Raw genomic sequence first — 20,193 nt, 5'->3', positions numbered from 1 at the left:
AATCTTTATATACATATATATATATATATATATATATATATATATATATATATATATTTATGAAAGAAAAATAGTGAAAATCTTCAGATTTAATAACTCTAGTTCACTCACCTTCAGTTAAAACTGGAGGCAAAGAATCTCGAAGGACTCCCACTGCAAACTGGCCACAACAACAGAAATTTTTAGAAAAAGGAGAAGGATAGACAAAGGAATACCATTTAATCCTTTCACTCAAAAGATCCCATCAGCAGTTTCTCCCATTGTCTGCTATACAATCCTTATGATGTTAGTTCTGAGACTTTGGTATTGGATCAACTACTCATCCTCTAATTGATATTTTTCTATATTCTCATCACATGTCTGCTTGATATTATATTAATACTGTAAGGATAAATTCTGTCTTGACCACATAAGGGAGTTAAAATGTGAACAAAATATTGACCAAAAATATGTCTGCAGTAGAACATTTTACCTGGTCAACAGCTGCATCAACTGGAGCATGTGACACCAATTTCATCATAAGTTTTTCCACCTTCTTCAGGAAATCTGACCTCTCTTTGGTGTTCTTACAGAAAAAAGGCATTATTTCATGATCAAAAGTGGTGAAATAAAGAAATTCCTTGTTCATTCATGCTGGAAGAGGTACCAGTGCACAAAAAAAAAATGATGTTTGAACAGTCAAGGCTTTCCTTATTGTCTTCAACCTTAAATCAGAATATTAACTAAAGCAATTGCTTGCCAGAAAAGATCCCTGCTACACAGCCTAATACCAATGGAAACACAGTTTTATTTCACAAAGTATATAACACACAGTCTGACTTAAAAAGAACATAGTAATTACTAATAAGAGCAAAGTTTGTTTGTGTATTTGTTGATTGAAGTTTTAATTTATGCCTTTTTCTTCAATTCTTACCATGGGAACTCACCGATTCTGAATTTGCCACACCCATATAGTCAAGATAATTAAGTGGCAATCCTTGACGGAATTCACGATCCTCTTCAAATGCAACCTGCAGAGCACCTGGAATTAACTGTAAATTTGAATATTCAAATAAAATTGAGAATGAAACATGGAAAAGCATAAACAAATAAAGTAAATTTTACTACATAAATTAAAAAAAATGAGCAGTCCATCCTTTTCCCAAGGAATCTGTTGGGGAGCAAAAAAAATTCAGCAAAAACAAAAATTATGTTGTGTGCCATGCAGAACTATAGGAGTAAGGCAGCTTCTGTTCATGCACCTCACAATGTTCCCCAGTGCACTCTAACATCAATTTTTTGCTTTTGCTTATTTGTTTTCACTTGCGCAAAGGACTTTGCCAAAAATGAGGGACTGCTCAAAGTCTACAAAAAATACAGGTAGTTCACCTTTTCCATAAAATCCATCCAGGAGGTCTTTTGATAAGTGGACAGAGTGATATGTAAAGAATGTGTATCACTTGGTGTATCTGCCTAAATGTGATAAAATAATAACAAATTGGATAATTACTATTCCAGTTCCTACACTTAACTGGTGTTTTTATTAACAATTACAAGAGACAGTCTACTGTCCTGAAATATGAAACTTCTTAACCCTTTAACTCCCATGGGTGATCCAGACAGAATTTCTCCTTACAACATCAATACAATGTCAACCAGATGAGTGATGAGAATAAAGGAAAAAAATATCAATTTGGGGATAATTAGTTGATCCAATACTAAACTCTTGTGACTACCATTATACAAACTGTACGGTTGAATGTAAGGAGAATTACAAATTTGATCTGGGAGCTAAAGGATTAAACACACATGTTCACACATCAGGATAGGTAAATTACAAGAACTGAAATATTAAAATTAGGTATTTCTCACTAGTGACAGCATTAGAGAGGGGAGGAAGGGGTAGGTCATGAAGTGCCTGTGATCCCTGGGTTGAAATGAAAAGGTGATAATTTCTAACCATATTTAGTAATCTGGTATATTTCCTTTGGAGATAGTGGTATCTTTCCCTGCCCACTCCTTGCATGTATGTTTTTATGTAGAGTTAATTGACCACTCCCCCAGTGTGCTTTTCAGAGCCAATATAAATTTAAAAATCCCAACTGGCAGGAGGCAGACAAGTTATATACATTGTACAAAGCACAGTAAAGGAGATGAACTTGTGGCAAATAAGAAAAAATCCAATGCATAGTAGGGTGGAGGGCTTGAACCCGAGGCAACCAGATTACAAGCTTAGCACCTTTACCACCCAGCCACACTGCCTCCTTCACAGCAGTTGTCTGGCTTGGTCATGTGACAAACTCTTTACCCACCAAAACAAAAAAAAAATTTTTAAAAATGCATGAAAAAATTATAGCCCCTGGTGAAAAATTACAGAAGGAACCTGTTGTAAAGGTTGAAAGAGTACAGGTTCAACTATTGGTTGACTTTGGGGCACCTCATGAAAGAAAATTACTAACCTGATGGATTGTCCCTCTTGGGAAGTAGAGGACATCTCCAGCAACAAGCTCTGTATCAAGAATGGGTTCACCAATTTCTTCTTGTGTAAAGTTTTCTGCCAAAGGATTCAAATTTGTGTTGTGTAAAAAGACAACATACTGATAGTCATTCAAAAAAATGACAATTTTCAGACTATACAAGGAGTACCGTAAATGTATATTGTAAATAAGTATTTTTAACAAGTTAAAAAACAAAAAATAAAAACAGCTAAGAAATTTAATTTTCAAGGTTTTTTTCATTTTGATAGTGGTAGGATGAAAAGGCAGTAATAGTTTGACAACTTTTAATCTTTTAACCCCTTCTGGTGATCACCAACTATAGCAGCTCTTGATTATTAAACAAATTCTCTTTGTCAACACCTTGGGAAATGTATAGTGAATAGTATAGAGAATATGGATACTGATGTCAATGTTAAAGAGTTAACATAGCCTGACCAATTTAAACTGAAATATTTTTTGGAATCTCTTTTTTCTAGGTTACTCTTATCTATTGTACATGGAAGGTAGTTCCTTATCATTTTTATCAATCCCTGAAGTGTCTGGCTTCTAATTTCTTCTAACAGTATCACCCTTGAATCAAATGCAGAGGCTCCTGATTGTCAAACAAATTCTCCTTGTCAGCACCATAGGAAATGCATGGAGAACAGTAGGGAGAATATCCACACTGATGTTAGGGAGAAAATGAGTCCTTGATTTATTGGTCAATTGATGGCAAGATTGATTGATTGATTGATTGATTGATTAGTTGACTGACCTTTGTGTAACCTACATGTCGTTGCATGTAATTAAGTACTTCCCTATAATAACAAAAATGTAAAATATACATATCTTTTTTTACGTGAAAATGCAAGACTTACCACTAGAGTACCTTGGTAAGGCTTCAGCATCACATCTGGAAAAAACAAAAATATTAACATGGGAGATGAAGGAAACAAATCTTTCCAAATCAAACTACAAAGATATAAAGAAGACAATTACTATTCAAATCACAAAAGGCATATGTACCATAAAATCAGTCTTCTGTCTTTGAATGTTCTTTGGTAATTCTCAGCTCTATAGTTCATTTACATGTACCTTGGATTATAAAGTCTCCAGTGTTTTTTCCCCTCCAGTTGCACAACAAAGGCCTCAATGTCATCATAATGTGGGGCAAAGCCTTGAGAGCCAGCTGGAGTTAGATAACTAAAGTAAAAATAAACACAGTTTTGATTTAATTAATATTAACCCTTTAACTTCCACCTGAGTGATAAACATGTAACTTCTCCCAATAATAATAGTGGAGGCGTGGTGGCCTCATGGTTAGTGTGCTCGACTGTGGATCAAGTGGTCCGGGTTTGAGCCCTGGCCATGGTCATTGTGTTGTGTTCTTAGGCAAGACACTTTACTCTCAAAGTGCTTCTCTTCACCCAGGTGTACAAATGAGTACCAGAAAAAATGAGGGGAGTAACCCTGCAATGGACTAGCATCCCATCCAGGGGGGGGGGGGGTAGCAATACTCCTGGCTGCTTCATGCTAATGAAACTGAAGTCAAGCGTCGGCCCCATGGGCCACTTGGGCCTGTATAAAGGCTTTACTATTTTTTTTTGTCCCAATAATATCCATATATCATCAGAAAACAGGTAAAGAGAAAACTCCAATTTGATCTAACACCAAGTTTTCACAACAAATATTGAATCTTTCCCTATTCTCTGCAAGACTACATGCAACTACATGTTGTATGCCAAATAACTTTCATACAAGCATAGTCTCACACTTTTTACAGTTATACTAAGGTAAAATGCGTGTTCATTTCGTTCACATGTAGAATGGAAGAGTTATTTGTTATCAATAAAAACCATTTTAGAAACAGCAGCTTACATGTTGGCACCAACCAGACAACCAAAATACTCCTGTAAAAGGGAAGTCAACTTCCACACTGAATGTGAAAAAGCTTGAGGATTGAGGAAACGAACAGAACAGCCATTCTAAAAAGAAAAAAAAATGATTCACCTATAATTCAAAATAAAATTTAACAAAATAGAGATAACCAGTTACTTTTTTGTAAGAAATGTCATACTATACTAGAATGAGAAATAGAAGGCTTTCTGAAAATTAAAAAGAAATACATAATTATGCTGCACTAATAATTTTAATTAGAGAAATGATTTTAATGATAATGAGGAAAATGACATTAATAACGGTAATAATAATACTAACAATAACAATAATAATAATTGTAGAATTAGTTATAATAATTCAAATAGCAGTCCACTCTCAGATGGTTTAGGAAAGGCTCTCCACACATTTTTTATCACTTCAAACAACAAACTTTAATAAGTAATATTCTAGGCCACAAAAGACTTAAAATTCAAGTAAAATTTTAATAGTATTATAAATTAAAGGAAAACATTGCATTGGCCATACAAAATAATTGATTTTTGAATGGGGACGATAAAAGTGAAAATAATCTCAGAAATTTTTTAAATGATTCATTCTTTCACTCCCAGGTTAAATGTGATTAAAAAAGAAATTCTCCCTACATTATCAATACATTTCAAAGCAGAAAGATAACAAGAAGAATGAAAAATATATCAACTAAGGGCTACTGTTCCATTGAAAAGCAACTTCTCTATGTTATACCGTAATTTCCGGTCGATTACCCGCACGGCCGATTACCCGCACCGGCCGATTATTGCATACGGCGAAAAAAAAAGTCAACGGATTACCCGCACCGGTGGATAACCCGCACGTTGTTATTCAACTTTTTCGGTGGCGAAAACGTGACATTAAGGCGATACATTTCAGTCTTTCGATTCAGACATGTGCACAATTCTGTGTCAATATTAGCTTATACTTTATTGATTGATTATTGCTGCTGCTCTATTACTGATTTCATCGGCAAGAGTTATTACTCTAAGCTTATAATCAAACGTAAAACTGTGACGTGGGCGTTTCACAGCAGGCATTTTAACTTAATTGGTGACTCGTGGATACACTTATCGCGAATGATCGAGGTTTATAATTCTTATTCAGTCAGTTACCTTTTTATAGCATGTAGGAGCGTAATGAGCAATATCTATTGTTCATTTGTCGTTAAAATACTTTTTCAGCGCGAAATTAGTTAAGTTTCGCACCTATTATTTTCAGCATTCTGGTGATGCATTTGGGATTTAAAATTACTGTCGGCAATTTCTCAAAAAAATCGATATCTCCTGTTCTACTGGGCCTAACAAGTCCCTTAAAACGGGAAAATTCTCTTTAGCTCAAGCTAGTGAAAACTGGAAATTTGTTACTGATGCGCCGGATATCCTTGGATTATTTTTGTCACCATCAAGGTTTTGTTTTCACGCGTGCCGATAAAAATTTGTTTGTCACGCAACTAATTATGCGTGAAATAAACTCGAGTTGGCATCATGTTTTTGTGCCGCTTTGTGGCACTTTTGATACAATAAAATTCATTTGAGAGGTGGAAACGCAGGTAGGTGAGAAATTTTTTCAATTCAACTTCCAGAAGAATTTAAAATTGTCACATAACCCGCACCTCCCTATTACCCGCAGTGGCGCGGATTTAATGCAAAATCAACAGATTACCCGCGGGTAATCGACCGGAAATTACGGTAATTAAAAAAGATGTATAGCACACAGTGTGAAGAATTAATCTTTTGATCTTCATACCTCATAATAATCCCATACTACTGGAGCATGAGCTCTCCCTGAAGGATTGTGGGTCTCTCGTTGTCCATTTTTATAAGATGTCACATCCAGATTGGTTGAGAATAGAACTCGGTGCTGAAAATGGCATTTCAATCAAGAAGAGAGATTATTTCACAAGAGACACATAAACCATGAAATTTTTAGATTATTCAAACAGCACCTGATTGAATCATAGTTCTGTAATTGCTTAGGGTTAGATAGGTAGGTTAACCCTAAACCCTAAGCAATCACAATGCTGGGGGTACCAAGTATGATAAACTCAGCTCTCAAGACAAGAGGTCCACACTGCTAAGGTTATCATGGTTTTATAGCATGCAGTGGGCAAGGGTACTTCTACCCCTCCTGGATAGGATGTTAGTTCACTGCAGATTACCACCCCCTTCTGCCCTAAATGGAAGTTTCCTTGTATCCTATCTGGTGTCTGCTGATACTCATGAGTAGGAAGAAGCAATGGGTGAGTAAAGTCTCTTGTTCAAGAACAGAACACAATGACTTTGCCTGCAACCCTGAAGGCTCCTTAAACAAAATTAATCACACATATGGGTGGATCCTCCCCTAGTTCCCAAAGCATAAAATGATTTTAAGTTTTGATTCTTCCCCTGGATGTGATGCTAATACTTGCAGGTTATCCCTCTCTCCATCCCCAACAGATTGTGAATTTCCTATTCAGCTTCCAGGTACCTAATCTTCTTGTGGATAGAGAGACACACACTGTGAGTGTCTAGCTTTGTCTTTCCCAAGAACTCAACACCATGACCCAGCCAGAACTTGAACCCTGAACTTTTAATCTAAAATCCAGTGCATAAAGCATTTGGTTAATCCTACACCCCTATGGGTGAAAATCATTTAATTTTTCCTCACAGTATCATGACTGAATCAAACATTAAGGTATTAAGAAGAAAAGGAATAATGATCAGCTTAAGACGTTCTTGATCATTGAACATATTCTCCCCATAATTATCATAGGGAACATATAGACAACAGTGCAGAGAATATGCACAATGATGTTAGGGTGTAAAGGCCTAATGTGTCTCAGTCAGTATCATGCATTTTTAGTTGAATTTCATCACCAAAACTTAGGCAATGCATTTCCTATAAAGATGGCAAAACTAATAAAATGCTGACATGTACCTCTCTAAGAATAGTATCTAATTCGCTTGTGCTGAACCAGCCATCATTATAGGTTAGATGATGTCTCTTGATCAACAGGGGTTTCTGTTCCCATACGTCACTACACAAAAAGAAAAAAAAAAAAGATTAATTGTTAATATATCTACCTAAATGAGTGTGTTTGGTTGAGAGGTGTTTGTGCTCACACTTGACTTCTGAGGAGTTCAGAATATTTCAGCTTCTCTGAAGAAAAATCTAGATTCCATAAGAATTACAATCCACCATCCTAAGTAAGGGAGGGGGGGGGGAGGGTGGAGGTAAAAAAAAAAATGGAATGTTCTATTAGGATTCAGTTGCGTGTTATTGATCTTGGTTCTTGTCGTTTCCGTTTCCAATAACTGCAGATCAGTACAGTTTGAGTCTCTGGGTCAAAAACACTGTTCCGAAAACAAACTAATAATTCCCTGTGGAAAGTCAACGGTTAAACCTATACCTGAAAAATTTCCCGGGTTTCACTGGACTTATCAACCAGGAGAAAAGTCTGTCAGCTTCTATATCTCCTTGTTCCGAGTTCCACTTGGCTTGCTCTTCCTCAGAAGGTTCTTCATTCCCGGTCTCACTATCTGTTCTGTCTGATTTATCAGCGGGCAAGTTATGCACGGTCAAGTTACTTGAAGACTTTTCCTGTAAATCTACACGATCATAACTTTGATAGCCATTCCTCTTCTTTTTCCGGCTAGACAAGGACAGACTCTGTCTGAGTCTGTTAGCTTTACTAAGTAACTTCCCTTTTCCTTTCTGTTTAGGTTCTAGAATGTCTGGTGTACGTTCCTCGTGATCGAATATCCCATTTGTTCCGTCGTCGTCCAAACTTTTACTGCCGCGCAATTTGCTCACTTTCTTTGAGGTGCTCTTCGAAGGATTTTCGTCGAGCGGCCTTTTCTTTGATCCAGACGGTTGATTAGCCTTTTCCTCCACTTTCTGGGAACTTTCTTCATCCTTTCCAATCTGCGATTGATACACGGAAAACGCAGAGCGCCTTCTAGAACTCGACTTCATTTTTACGAGAAGATACTCGTGTGAACTTGATTCTCCCGCGTAATATATCAGCGGCTGTAGCAGTACTCGTATGCTCCGTGGTGCAATAGTACTGAGAATTCTCTTAGGAGTGGTTTGAGGAAGATGAGTGCGTCATCTCAACCAATTGATTTTTCTCGGCATCAGTTCTACGGGAAGACTTCGCGAGGCACCATCCTCGGAACTCACACTGTTGGGCTTGGATATGTCGTTGTTATGTTCGTCCTTCTTTTTTGGTTAGAAATTTTTGAAGTGATACCAATATTGTTTACGGACTCTGTCGGGCTGCTGGCGACAAATTTAATACTTTTTATCTACATTATGATCAATGCTGTTGGAAACTATTTCTACGTAGTAACGACTGACACATCTCACAAAAGGGTGGAGAAATTCAGCGAGGGGCGCGATGGAGATTTCTATTGCCAATCGTGCGAACAAAATTCGCCTCCAAGGTCACATCATTGTTCGTTTTGTGACAGGTGTATAGTTAGGCGTGACCATCATTGCTTCTTTGCGGCAGCCTGCATTGGTCACGCAAATGCGCGTTTCTTTGTCGTCTTTAATTTTTTCGCATTCGTCGGATCAGCTTATGTGGCGATCATAAACTTATTTTACTTACATCTGAAAATCGGTCCTTTGATTCCTCTCAGTTTTGAGGCCATCCGCAAAGTTGTTCCTTTATTGACAGTCTTTAAAGTATGGAATGGAAGTGTCACGTTGTATTATTTCTTGGTGGTTGTTGTAACATGGCTATGTACTGTTCAAACTCTGGGTTGTGCCAGCTGTTGCTTCTTTCAACTGACATTGATTTTCTCTGGGCAAACAACCTATGAATGGCAACATAAAAATTTCATTTACAGCAAAGGTTGGAAGAAAAACTTCGATGACATTTGTGGACAAAAGTGGTACCTCTGGTGGTTTTTCCCTATTTTTCAGTGGCAAAAACTTGCATCAAGGGAGGAAGAATATTATGCACAGTATAGTTCTAAAACATCAAAGTATGTCTGAATACATAATTATCATGATAATGGTCAATCATTTATTTTGCTTTCTCATCCAAGTATCCACTGAAGTATCTTACATACTCATCTATGATAGGCTCAATAACCTTCCTCTGTTTGGGAATATGAGCCCACACTCCCCCCCTTGAACCAGGGAGGAGCAAAAAGTGGTCAGGAGAGATCGGCAAAAATTGAGCTTAACCTATGATTACTCCACGTTTTCTTCAAAGAAAGGGAAGTTCACTTTGAGTATCATTTGTTCCACTTTAGATCACCTTGAAGGGCAACCTTGTTGTGGTCAGATATTTAGAAGTAGCCTCTACCTTTTTCTTTGGCTTATTTTGCCAATGCCACACTTCTTGCACTAAAATTATCACCAGTCCCTATTGACTGAGGGTTCAGAGCAGGCATGCTTGTTTGTAAGGCATTTCACAAGAAATGACAAGCAACCTGAGTTGATTTAAGTGTATATTGTTCACACTCTTAATGGTGATTCAACTTGAACTACAAATCTATAAATCAATCTAGGCTATTGTCAAGAAGCCCTTAGCCCTAAAAGATATCTCATGTGGGGGAGCATGATACTATGTTTTCATGCATTGTTTAATAACATAGATTTAGTTAATACAAAATACTATTCTACATTACCCCAATACAATTCACTAAATTACTGTGCCAAGTTAATAACATACTATAACAAGAGGGTAAGAGGGGTTTCTGCATGATGAGGGGATTAAGTGATCAAGGGATTAATTTTTGTGGCCTGTGAGAAGATGAAATTAACACCCTAAGAACTGTGAATTTTTGGCATTAATTAACGATTTGCATGTTGTGTGCACAGGACCCCCCCCCCCACTCTACCTCCTCTTAAAATCACACACAGACACACCCACCCACACCCATGCACACACACTTGAAATAAGTAAGGGTAGTAGGAGAAGGGTATGAGTTGCAAGAGGCTTTATCCTAGTGAAGAATCATTTGGTTTCCTATTCAGGTTTTATTTTTATTTTGTTGCAACAACAGAAATTAAATGTGGACCAAAAAAAAGAAGAGTTGATGACTGAAAATAACAAAATGAAGCAATTGATGCTCTATCCTTGTGGATAGATTGAGGATTGTGGGTTTATTTTCTGAACAGTGGTTCTTAATCGAGCGTATGGTCTACCTAACACTCAACAAAGTGCATTTGCATATGTGGCTGTTGTAATAACTAGGTGGGGTACTTTCAGGCTGTCAGAACCCTTTAACTCCCATAAGTGACCAAGACAGAATTTCTCCTTACAGTATCAATACAATATCAACCAGATGAGTGATGAGAACAAAGAAAAATATCAAATTGGGGATAGTTAGTTGATTTGATACTTAATTCTCTGAACTAACATTATAATAATTGTAAGGAGAATTACAAATTTGATCTGGGAGTTAAAGGGTTAAACAAGCTGCAAACAACCACAAGCCAGTGAGTCATGGTGTTTTGGAATAAATTTCTTGAAGAAGCTTTGTGTTCAAAAGTCTCGAGTTTTCCTTTTTTCTACTTTTTTTCTTTTACAGATTTCAATTTTCTTTTGTTTATTTTTTGAGACCGGTCGTTTCTTACATTTTCATGTGAAATTATGCGCGGGAAATTGGCTCGCTGGCGGCCGAAATTAATGCTTCGCACATGCCTCATGTGTTTAGTCTCGTCACGCGACGCTTTGTCTTCCCGCGTGAGCATGTTGCGTGACGTGATGAAACAACGAGTCGGTACGGATACTACGCGCAAAAGTAACATTAGTTTTTTTCCCATCTTAATGATCAATGTTATATTTGAAAAAACTAAGGCAATAGTTGAAATCAGAATTACATAGAAAAGCAGTTTTTCTGGAATGAGTATCGGGTTAGTTTGCGTGCCCTTCTGAATTTTTGGTCGTGGTTTTATGCGATGCGATATATTCGGGATAGTCAATATATCCGTCTGAATTTAAGTCATCCTCGTCCAAAATCTGGTCCACGGTTCTCGAATTAGCTTCGTCCGAAGTTTCCTCTTTGTCTGTTACTCCCGACTCGTTCTGGTAATGGCTGATGGCATGCATAATCTCCAGTCCGTCCAGTTTTCTGTTCCCGTCGTAATCATGAAGTCGGAAGTAGTGGAACTGTAGGTCTTCATCACTCATTTCTTCTTCTTTGAACTCAATTTCCTCTTTTAGATGCTCCTTGATATGACTAAAATTAAAGCAAATTCTTGTGAAAAGCTGACCTTTCTGGCAAATTAGTTGTGGATGACAAACTAAGGTAAAATAAATATAAAAAGTTCTTGCAGAAACAAGGTCAACAACACTTAAAAAAGACATTTTTAACTTAAAAGTTGTGAGTAACAACAGATCAGCCCATGACACCTTTATATCCTCTTTGGTGTGAAAAAGAAGGATTTCCGATCTGCAGAGCCGCAAAAAAGCGGCATAAGTGGAGACGATCCTGTTTTATCAAGTGAGTTGATAATATAAATTGGCCACCTTCCCGGTAAAGAATTTCTATGAGTCGGACTGGCTTAGTTTTGCCAGGGTTTTGCCGAGATCTCGGCACTTTTCATTGGCGCAACAAAAATCAATTTCGTGATTACATGACAACCGAGCCAGCCCGGTTAGCCGGGATCCCGGTATCACAATGACTGGGCTGGCTCGGTTGCCATGTAAATTCTTGCGTTAAACAAAAGTGACGAAATCTCAGCCTAATTGGCGCAGCTCTTGTAACCAGGCCCTAAAGCTGACGTTCGAGCGTTCGCTTGAATAACTCTCGAAACGTCAACTTTAGAAACCCTCTACGATAGCCACACTTACATTATCAATTCAGTCTAAAACCAAATTCTCTTTAACCCCCCCCCCCCCCACCTCCCTCTCTCAACGACGCAGTACCACAGTTTCCCCTTTTTTCAAGAGTGGGGACGGTTTCATAGCGTTTTTTAACCCTTTCACTTCCCAAAGTGATTAACCTTTAACTTCTCCCTATAATAACCATACGTTCTCCAACAGACTAGAAATGAGAATACTTAAAATTATCAGGTACAAATTGTTATCTTGATCGAGCCCAAATTCTCTCAACTTGTTTACAAGGAAAAGTGTAGCAGCTAGAAGGGAGAATTGACAATCAGTTCTTGGGAGTTAGAGGGTTAATGGCGTGTTACTGATAAGAATGACCCAGTCACTCTAGGCCAAAATGTTTCTTGCTATTTTTGTTTGGCTTCCTTTTTAATACGACTTTTCTTTGTTCCACCGTTCATGTAGAACAGTTTCCTTGTCTATTTTGGGAGATTGAGCGCTGGCCATCGTTTGTCACGTTGCGCCGTTTTGTTTTTTCTCAGGCCGAATAAGTAGGTAGTCAGTAGGGTTACTCTTCAGTCACACTCGACTGGCCTGGTTTTTCACACTTCACGCATGCCTCGTTTCGCGTTCGCATGGATTATCACATTACGAAGCAGGTGCAATTTGAATGCTGCAAATTTAACCATTTGAAATCATGTTTACCTATACAAACACAGACGAAAATAACCGGTGTGCATACTTTTCACACAGAAAAATTTACTGGCTTTTTCGAAAAAAACCAGCAGCATGCAAGTGTGGGTCGTATTAAATTATACCTAACGAAATGTGATAAAATTATATGTTTGAGATAGCAACAGAGCGGTAAACAAGTTAAAATATATGAATAATTAGACCATTTACATCGACCTTCACACACAGTCAAGCGGTACGATTTCACACTTTCAATATTGCAGCACCAAGTCCTGATTCAAATGGATATATTTCTATTTTGTCTAAATATTATTAATAAATATTTTAGGTGGCATTCGCTTGGTACTGAAAACCATAGTGATCTTCAAAGCGCACATTAGGATTTCAACTGTTTAGTTAGGTACTTTTTGATATAAAGTTACTTACTCTCGATCGTGCGTGACTTTGGAATCGTGTAGAACCGATTTCGCCTCTTCACCGGCACGTGCGAAAGATCCGCCGAAGAGAGCAACAATGAAAATACACCGCATACTCAAGGGTGCCATCCTTATTTTTTATGTCTGTGTGCCGTAATATTCTGTAAATTACCAGGCTTGCCACAAATTGTCACCATTCGCTTAGACAATTTACGTATGCTAATTCAGCTAATTACTTTGTTAATGCCTGCGTCTATTCTTAACTTTATTTTCCGTCAAACCGAGCCTACGTATGGAATTTCGATTGGTGAAAACCACAAAGGGATATCAAGAACAATTGAAATTTATCGCTTCATTGCTGTTTTCCATTGCAAATATTCTGGAGAGATCTGTCCATTATCTCTTGTCCCAGGCTACAAATGATAAATTTGTGTCAAATTAAAGAATTTTCAAGTATCTTTTGATCAGCTTACTCGAGCTGTCTAGGCCTACAGCTTGATGATTCGTGTGTAGGCGCAACGCACCTCTATCACAATGGGTTGGTTGTTACTCTTTACCTCCCAACATCAATGTGCAAGTTCTCCTTACTGTTATTTATACAATTTCTATGATGCTGACAAGGAGACCTTATTTAACAATCCGAAGCTTCAATAGTTTGTGATCATTTCTTGTATTCTCATGGCATTAATGTTTTATTCAGGGCTGATATTGTTGGGAGAATTTAGATGCTTGTTAGAAAAAAAAAGAAACGATTAAGGGAGGGAGGTAGCTTTTCGTGCGCTCGATGAAAGTAATAAAGGAGTTGGACGTGAGAAAACGAGAGGTACAGCTGATACCCTTTGTGACTCTGCCCAATAAAACTTTAACAAAACAGTCAGCTGCACCGGTTAAGTAAAAGCAATTGAATCATGTTCGATCGTGACTAGTCCCGAGGACTTGTTGTCGGTAAAAGTGACCAACGATTCGACAACCTATGCGGAGGTCATCAAGACTCATCAGAGTCGAGCGTTTACCTGTATCGATATCATTCATTGAAGCACGGTGCGATTATTCTCTATGGGTATAAGTGTGGAAGCACTGTTAAGTGTTTTGGTATCTAAAAAAAAACAATATCTAGACAAGATCATTTCTGAGTAACCTGCAGTGCAGTTTCCGACGTCTTTTTGGGCGAGCTAACGTTTCTCAGGCCAGCTTTGTTTGATTTGGAGTTAGAGTGGACGGTGGGGGTAGGGGGCGGGGAAAGGGCGAGAAGACTTCTCCCACCCCCAGTCGACCATCCCCTACAATTTGTCAAGCTAAGGAAGGCTAACTTAGATGCATCCTACCAAAAAGTCGAGTGGAGTTGTAAAAAATAGTATTTTGTAAAGTGGAGTAATTAGGTCTGTCCACATAACATAGGGTGCGCAGCTCCAGATGGCGTAATAGGCGATTGTGCCGTGCGGCAAAACCCAAATCCTAGAGCTTGCCTGCCATCGAAACAGATGGCAGTGAGAAGTCTTACAGGCGGCGGTAGACCGCCAATAACTGGCTTTTATTGAAACTCCTAGCGTTTAAGGTTCGAAAGATCTCTCTTGAAGGATGACGATAATCCTTTTTTTCTGTTCTATTCCAGTAAGTATTGGTTTGTTTTTCGCTTCTTGTTACGTTTTGTTTGTTAACTTATATTTGATTTGTTTTACTTTGCCTTTTTATGCTTTATTTGTGGTTTTTTTCTTGTTTCGTATTTTTTTAAAAAGTTGAATCCAAAGGGCACATCTCACAACGAACACTACGCATTCTTTAAAATTATTTTCTCTTTTTTATTTCATCTTTTTTTTTCCAAAGAAGCTGCAATCGTTCAATTAATTTATTAAAGATATTTTACAGATCCTCTAAAGTTGATAAGATAACTAATACTAGACATGACAGTTGAACAAGCCACTGTATACCTGAAAAAAAAATTACATAATACGATGAAAAAAAACAAAAAAAAAATTCATAACTTGTTTAATAGTTTTTAAGCTAAACCCATTACACCCAAACAAAAAGTTATGGTTTTTAAAAAGTTCTTGTTTTCCTTGGTAAAGTTTCTAAAGGAACTAGGGAGAATGTTCCTTCACAGGACAGCTTTGTGCTTAGGATTATTTCATTAAACGCAATTGAGGTGGCAACTTGGAGTGCTAATGTACGCACATGTGCATGTATGTTGTATATGTTTATGATACGTATAGAAGAAAATTTTTAACTTAATTCTATGGGTATAGCCATTTGCTGCCAAATTTTACACCCAGAGAGTGACTGGTATCTAATTTCTCCTTACAGGATGACCCCTGAATCAAAAACGCACTAAAGAGGCTCTACACTGTTAAGCAAACTCTCCTTATCAATACCGTGGGAATTTTACTGAGGAGAGTAGGGAGAATATGCATATGGATGTTAGGGTAGAAAAGGTTAACCCTTTAACCCCTAAGGGTGACTAGCATCTAATTTCCCCTTACAATATCACCCCTGTATCACACATTAAGGTAATGAGAATAAAGAAAATGATTAACAGCCCAAAGAAGCTCTTGATTGTTAAACAAATTCTCATTGTCTGCACCTAAGGAAATGTATAGAGAACAGTATGGAGAATATGCAGACTGATGTTAGGGTAGAAAAGATTGATGCGTGTGAAATAGTCTTACAATGAGTAGTGAGGAGCAAAGAATCTCTGAGACTACAGTTTGGACAAAACTGATCAAAATCTTTTACAGGAATAACTGTTCTTCCTCCATCAGCTTTGTCCAAAAAAGTCTCTTTTTTTTCTTATTGTTTGTGTTGTTTTTTTTCACCTGAAGAAAAACAGCCAGTGATTAAAAATATGAAATTTGTCACCCACCAAAGGTATTGCAAATGAGGATGATCCACAAATCCACAAACAGGAGCAGCTAGTGAACAGCCAACAAGAGCCAGCTGTAAAACTGTGTTGGCCTAAAACAATGAAGGAAAGTTCAATAATAAACAGAGGCTCTTGCATTATGATACAAATTTGTCATGATTGGTTATCAAACAAATGGAACCACCAGATTAAAAAATGCCATTGTTGGCCTTTTTTTTAAACACATTTTTGCAAATTAAATTGGATTAAATAACTTAATCTCAGCGATTAGTGGTAGGATAGTGTAAGCTTTCAAAACAGGTGTAATCTTGGCAAGCAAGTGCTCAATCTTTTCTTGATAAAAATTATAGCTGCCATCTTTGATTTTACAGCAGCAGAGGGCATAGGAATTTGTTCCACAGGTGTAAGGAAGGAAAAGGAGAGCAGAGGGTGTAGGCTAAAGGTTGTGCAGTTTAGCTCAAATCTCACCGACAAGTGATTTCCATCAAATTTAATTACATCTGTCTTCACTAACTTTTAATTCTGATTCTAGATTTTGGCTACAAAAGAAACTTAATATTTTACAAAAGTTTATCAAGTTTAGAAATTTGCACATTCTTAAAGCTTTGAAAGTAAACTATATATAACCTTGGTCAGTAACTGATGCATGTTTACACTAACTTTGGTCTTGATAAAAACCAAATTCTCTCCACCAAATCTTAAGGAAGTGTAGAGCAGTTGGCAGAGAGAGATAAAAATCAGATCCAAGGAGTTGACTGACCTTGCCAAGAAAGTTGGGTCTAAGCTCCACTGTAGGTAAGTTAAAATCAAAGTACCTTGAAATTGTTTTCTAAAGAAAACAACACAAAATTGTTTTAACAAGAAAATAAGACAAATGAACACATTTAAATACTGCATTGCCAGCATTTGTTTGTTGTGAAAAACTAAAAAGATTGACTGAGGTAAAACCTACCGGCGATGGAAGTGACTTGTATCTCAAGTAAAAAGCATAGCCAATCAAAAGGGCATCTCGACTCAGAATCAATGCGGTCAGGGTAACTAACAAGAAAGAAAGAAAAATGGGTATCAGATGAAGTTCAAGAGGACCCTGAAGTCAGTTTGAGCCTTGCAGTGCTGATAAGCTCACCCAAATTTGCAAATTTCAATTTGCTGCACCTTCTGCCATGCATTTCTTTATGCCATGCAGTGTTCCTTCATTGATAAACAAGGGTTACAGCAAGTCACAGCTGCACTGTATTTTATATCGCTGCATTAAAACATTTAACTTTGGTCTCAGACCTTCATGGCCAATGTTGTCATTTTCAACATAATCTTGATCAGTACTTTAGTTCTTGTTATCATTGAGATTTTTGTAATCATCATCATTATCACTATCATCATCATCGTCGTCATCATCAGGGACCTTTTTATAACTTAGCTTAACTACACCTAACCTAGCCATCTGACACACTCGTATTCTTTTCATCATAAAAAAAGAAATTACAACCTACAGTTACTTATGATATCTAAAAACAGTTTCGGTATATACTAGAAGGCATTAAAGGCATGCTCTAATTAGCTTCTCAAACTCTAACTATCTTTCGCTCTTCATCTCCAAGCAACTCACATGGGTATATGTGCCCAAAAAAATTGTAATTGTTGCAGGAATACATGGAAAAGAGTTCAAATCATGTCTTTGGGCAATATTATCTCTGTTTAACAGTAAATACAGAAGCAACTATTCAACCATTCATCTCACTGTTGGTGGATAGCAGTGGATATTTCTGCTGTGCAACTTGCTTAATGCCTACCAATAACCACCTCCACTACTGTGGATAGTTGTTAACTCTTGATAAACTTAATTAGTTTTTTTATTCTCAAGTCTAAATAATTTACCTGGTAGAAGAGACACAACAGTGAGAGATATGGTCAGTACAGACATCAGAATCTTGTCAGCAAATGGATCTAAAACTGTGCCCAGCACTGATTTCTGGTTTTTAAAATTTCTTGCAATGAATCCATCGAGCTAAATGAACACAGGGATAAGCTGTATGGTCATAATTCACCTTAAATACTTTTCATTATTTTTCTTGTAACAAGTACTGTCTCAAGTTAAAAGAATTTTCAGGATGTTTTAAGGTTAAAATTCCATGGGTAAGTACAATCATACACAAATACATGTCTTTCTAATAGAGAGTCATCTCACAGGGATACCAACTGAAAGAAGGTTATGTAATATATATTTAACTGTACAACCCCGAAGAGTGACTAGCATCATAATATCACCCCTGTATAACCCATAAATGCGACAAGAATAAATGAGATGATCACTTATTATATAAGCTCTTAATTGTTAAACAAATTCTCCTTGTCAGCACCTTAGAAAATATACTGAGAACAGTATGGAGAATATGCATACTGATGTAAGGGTGTAAAGGGTCAATGAGTGCTTGGTTCAAGTTATTTTAATTGGACTCCATCCTGGACCCTTTGTCCCCTGACAGTAACTAGAATCTAATTTCTCTATACAATATCACCCCTGAATCACACATTGATGTAATGAGAAAAAAGGAAATGATCACCAACTGAAGAAGCTCTTAGTGCTAAACAGATTCTCCTTGCCTGCACCTTAGCAAATGTATAAGGAGCAGTATGGAGAATATGCATACTGATTCTAAGGTGTAAAGGGTTAATGAAAATTTATTAAAGAAACACAAAGTGTGATTAAAGCATTGTTCACTCATATCATACCATGTCAGTGACACCAGCGACACCAAAGAAAATTAAAGAGCTGACAAAATCCTCTGTAACTATCAGATAGCCAAGAACTGGAGTGATCAGTATTCTGAAGGTGGACAGCAGATTTGGCACTGTATAAATATCCTCTTTCTTTAAAAAAAAAAAATAATAATGGGAAGAAATGTAGCTTGCTGCTGCCTAGAAACTGAAATTGTCATTCACTCACTCTGCATAAATTCTGTGTCAATTTGGGTGCAATGCAACTTTGATCATCATTAGATAAATACATGCCTGTACACTCCCATCAAATAATTTTTTATCACATACTGACAACATAGTGCAAAAGAAAACTTGAAAAATATTTTTGCTTTGGTATTGGAAAGCACAATCATGCCCATGATGTGATCATGTAGTATGATCATCTGGGTGGGGGCAGTCCTGAGCAAGACCGTTGTCGATAGTGGTGACTGAGGTTTCAACAACCTTATGGAAGTCATTATCAGAGTCAAGTGAAGCATTGTTTTCAGTTGAGTGTCATAACTCTGGTTTAGACAATCAGACAACATGATCAAAATAGTAACAAAATGCCAGGCAACTTGAAAAAGGAGGCAATACATGTATCTCCTGATGACTGCACAGGAGGCAAAAGTCATAGTCATTACCTTCCCCATCACCCTTCCGGCCCATGCCGCCTCTCGTTCACCGTACACACTTTCCTCCAACTAACCCCCAGGCAATATTTAGTTTTGGAATATAACATACCATTTCTTTCATCTTTTCCAGCTTCGTCTTGATTATTCCAGACACTGGTTTCGTCTTCCCAGGTTCCTCTACACCTCGCTGAAAATGAAAAGAAGTGGATCTATAGGTTCTTGATCCTTCCATCTTCCAAAACGTGTAGACGTCTTCCTGCACACATCTTCCGTGTTGCCAAATGAAGCCTCCAGAACGACGATCTTCAGACGAACGTCGACATCCGAGAAAACTGAAGGTAGAGACGAAGGTAGCAGGTATGATATATTTTGGTTTAAAAGGCAGGAATTTGGTTTTAAAGCATCCTTTTAGGGTTGAAGTCAGGCGAAGTATTTGGCAATTGCCGCAAACACCCGCCATCTTTCGTCCCTGTAGGAGCCAGTCTCTGTCGGAAAAGTAACACAGCGTAAAGCCTGGGTACCAGGACAAAAACATCATGGCGGCTGGAAAGGGCATCGTAAGAGGTGTCCAAGGGTTTTTCAAAAAACCAGCCGTAAAAAAAGTTGTAGACACTCTCTTTCCAGATCCCATGTCGAGATTGAAATACCAAGAAATTCTGTGGGACTTTAGCGATAAGGAGTCTCTCGAAAAGTGGACACT

The 20,193-nt window shown here is 37.5% G+C and overlaps 4 protein-coding genes across 4 annotated transcripts in view; 1 reads left to right on the top strand and 3 right to left on the bottom strand.

Moving 5' to 3' along the window:
- The window catches only part of LOC113673467 (ribosomal oxygenase 1), an 11,382-nt gene extending 2,585 nt beyond the window's left edge, over nucleotides 1–8,797 (bottom strand). The window contains exons 1-11 of the mRNA XM_027189920.2: nucleotides 7,774–8,797; nucleotides 7,302–7,401; nucleotides 6,132–6,245; nucleotides 4,335–4,441; nucleotides 3,552–3,659; nucleotides 3,335–3,369; nucleotides 2,439–2,533; nucleotides 1,369–1,452; nucleotides 927–1,031; nucleotides 473–565; nucleotides 112–160 (exon numbers count right to left, since the gene is read on the bottom strand). Coding sequence (XP_027045721.2) covers nucleotides 112–160; nucleotides 473–565; nucleotides 927–1,031; nucleotides 1,369–1,452; nucleotides 2,439–2,533; nucleotides 3,335–3,369; nucleotides 3,552–3,659; nucleotides 4,335–4,441; nucleotides 6,132–6,245; nucleotides 7,302–7,401; nucleotides 7,774–8,339 — 1,456 coding nt within the window. The 5' untranslated portion in view covers nucleotides 8,340–8,797. The remainder of the gene's footprint in view (nucleotides 1–111; nucleotides 161–472; nucleotides 566–926; nucleotides 1,032–1,368; nucleotides 1,453–2,438; nucleotides 2,534–3,334; nucleotides 3,370–3,551; nucleotides 3,660–4,334; nucleotides 4,442–6,131; nucleotides 6,246–7,301; nucleotides 7,402–7,773) is intronic.
- LOC113673188 (palmitoyltransferase ZDHHC22) lies at nucleotides 8,463–10,857 on the top strand. The gene has a single exon (XM_027189596.2). It carries the CDS (start codon nucleotides 8,463–8,465, stop codon nucleotides 9,363–9,365), a length of 903 nt encoding a protein of 300 aa, XP_027045397.2. The 3' UTR covers nucleotides 9,366–10,857.
- Nucleotides 10,344–13,539, bottom strand: LOC113673375 (multiple coagulation factor deficiency protein 2 homolog). Its single transcript, XM_027189808.2, has 2 exons — nucleotides 13,276–13,539; nucleotides 10,344–11,563 (listed from the first exon to the last, which is right to left on the bottom strand). The coding sequence occupies exons 1-2, from the start codon at nucleotides 13,392–13,394 to the stop codon at nucleotides 11,239–11,241; spliced, it is 444 nt and encodes a 147-aa protein (XP_027045609.2). The 5' UTR covers nucleotides 13,395–13,539; the 3' UTR covers nucleotides 10,344–11,238.
- A 1,504-nt stretch (nucleotides 13,540–15,043) lies between these two features.
- LOC113675912 (cardiolipin synthase (CMP-forming)) lies at nucleotides 15,044–20,124 on the bottom strand. Its single transcript, XM_027192552.2, has 7 exons — nucleotides 19,603–20,124; nucleotides 18,853–18,990; nucleotides 17,998–18,127; nucleotides 17,075–17,160; nucleotides 16,883–16,951; nucleotides 16,123–16,214; nucleotides 15,044–15,193 (listed from the first exon to the last, which is right to left on the bottom strand). Exons 1-7 carry the CDS (start codon nucleotides 20,122–20,124, stop codon nucleotides 15,115–15,117), a joined length of 1,116 nt encoding a protein of 371 aa, XP_027048353.2. The 3' UTR covers nucleotides 15,044–15,114.
- Between the last annotated feature and the right edge of the window lie 69 nt (nucleotides 20,125–20,193).

Source organism: Pocillopora damicornis, chromosome 7 (assembly GCF_964200805.1).
Source record: "Pocillopora damicornis chromosome 7, jaPocDami1.2, whole genome shotgun sequence".
In the NCBI taxonomy this organism is placed as follows: domain Eukaryota; kingdom Metazoa; phylum Cnidaria; class Anthozoa; order Scleractinia; family Pocilloporidae; genus Pocillopora; species Pocillopora damicornis.
Note: the sequence above shows the minus strand (reverse complement) of the source record. Positions and strands in the feature narration are given on the sequence as shown.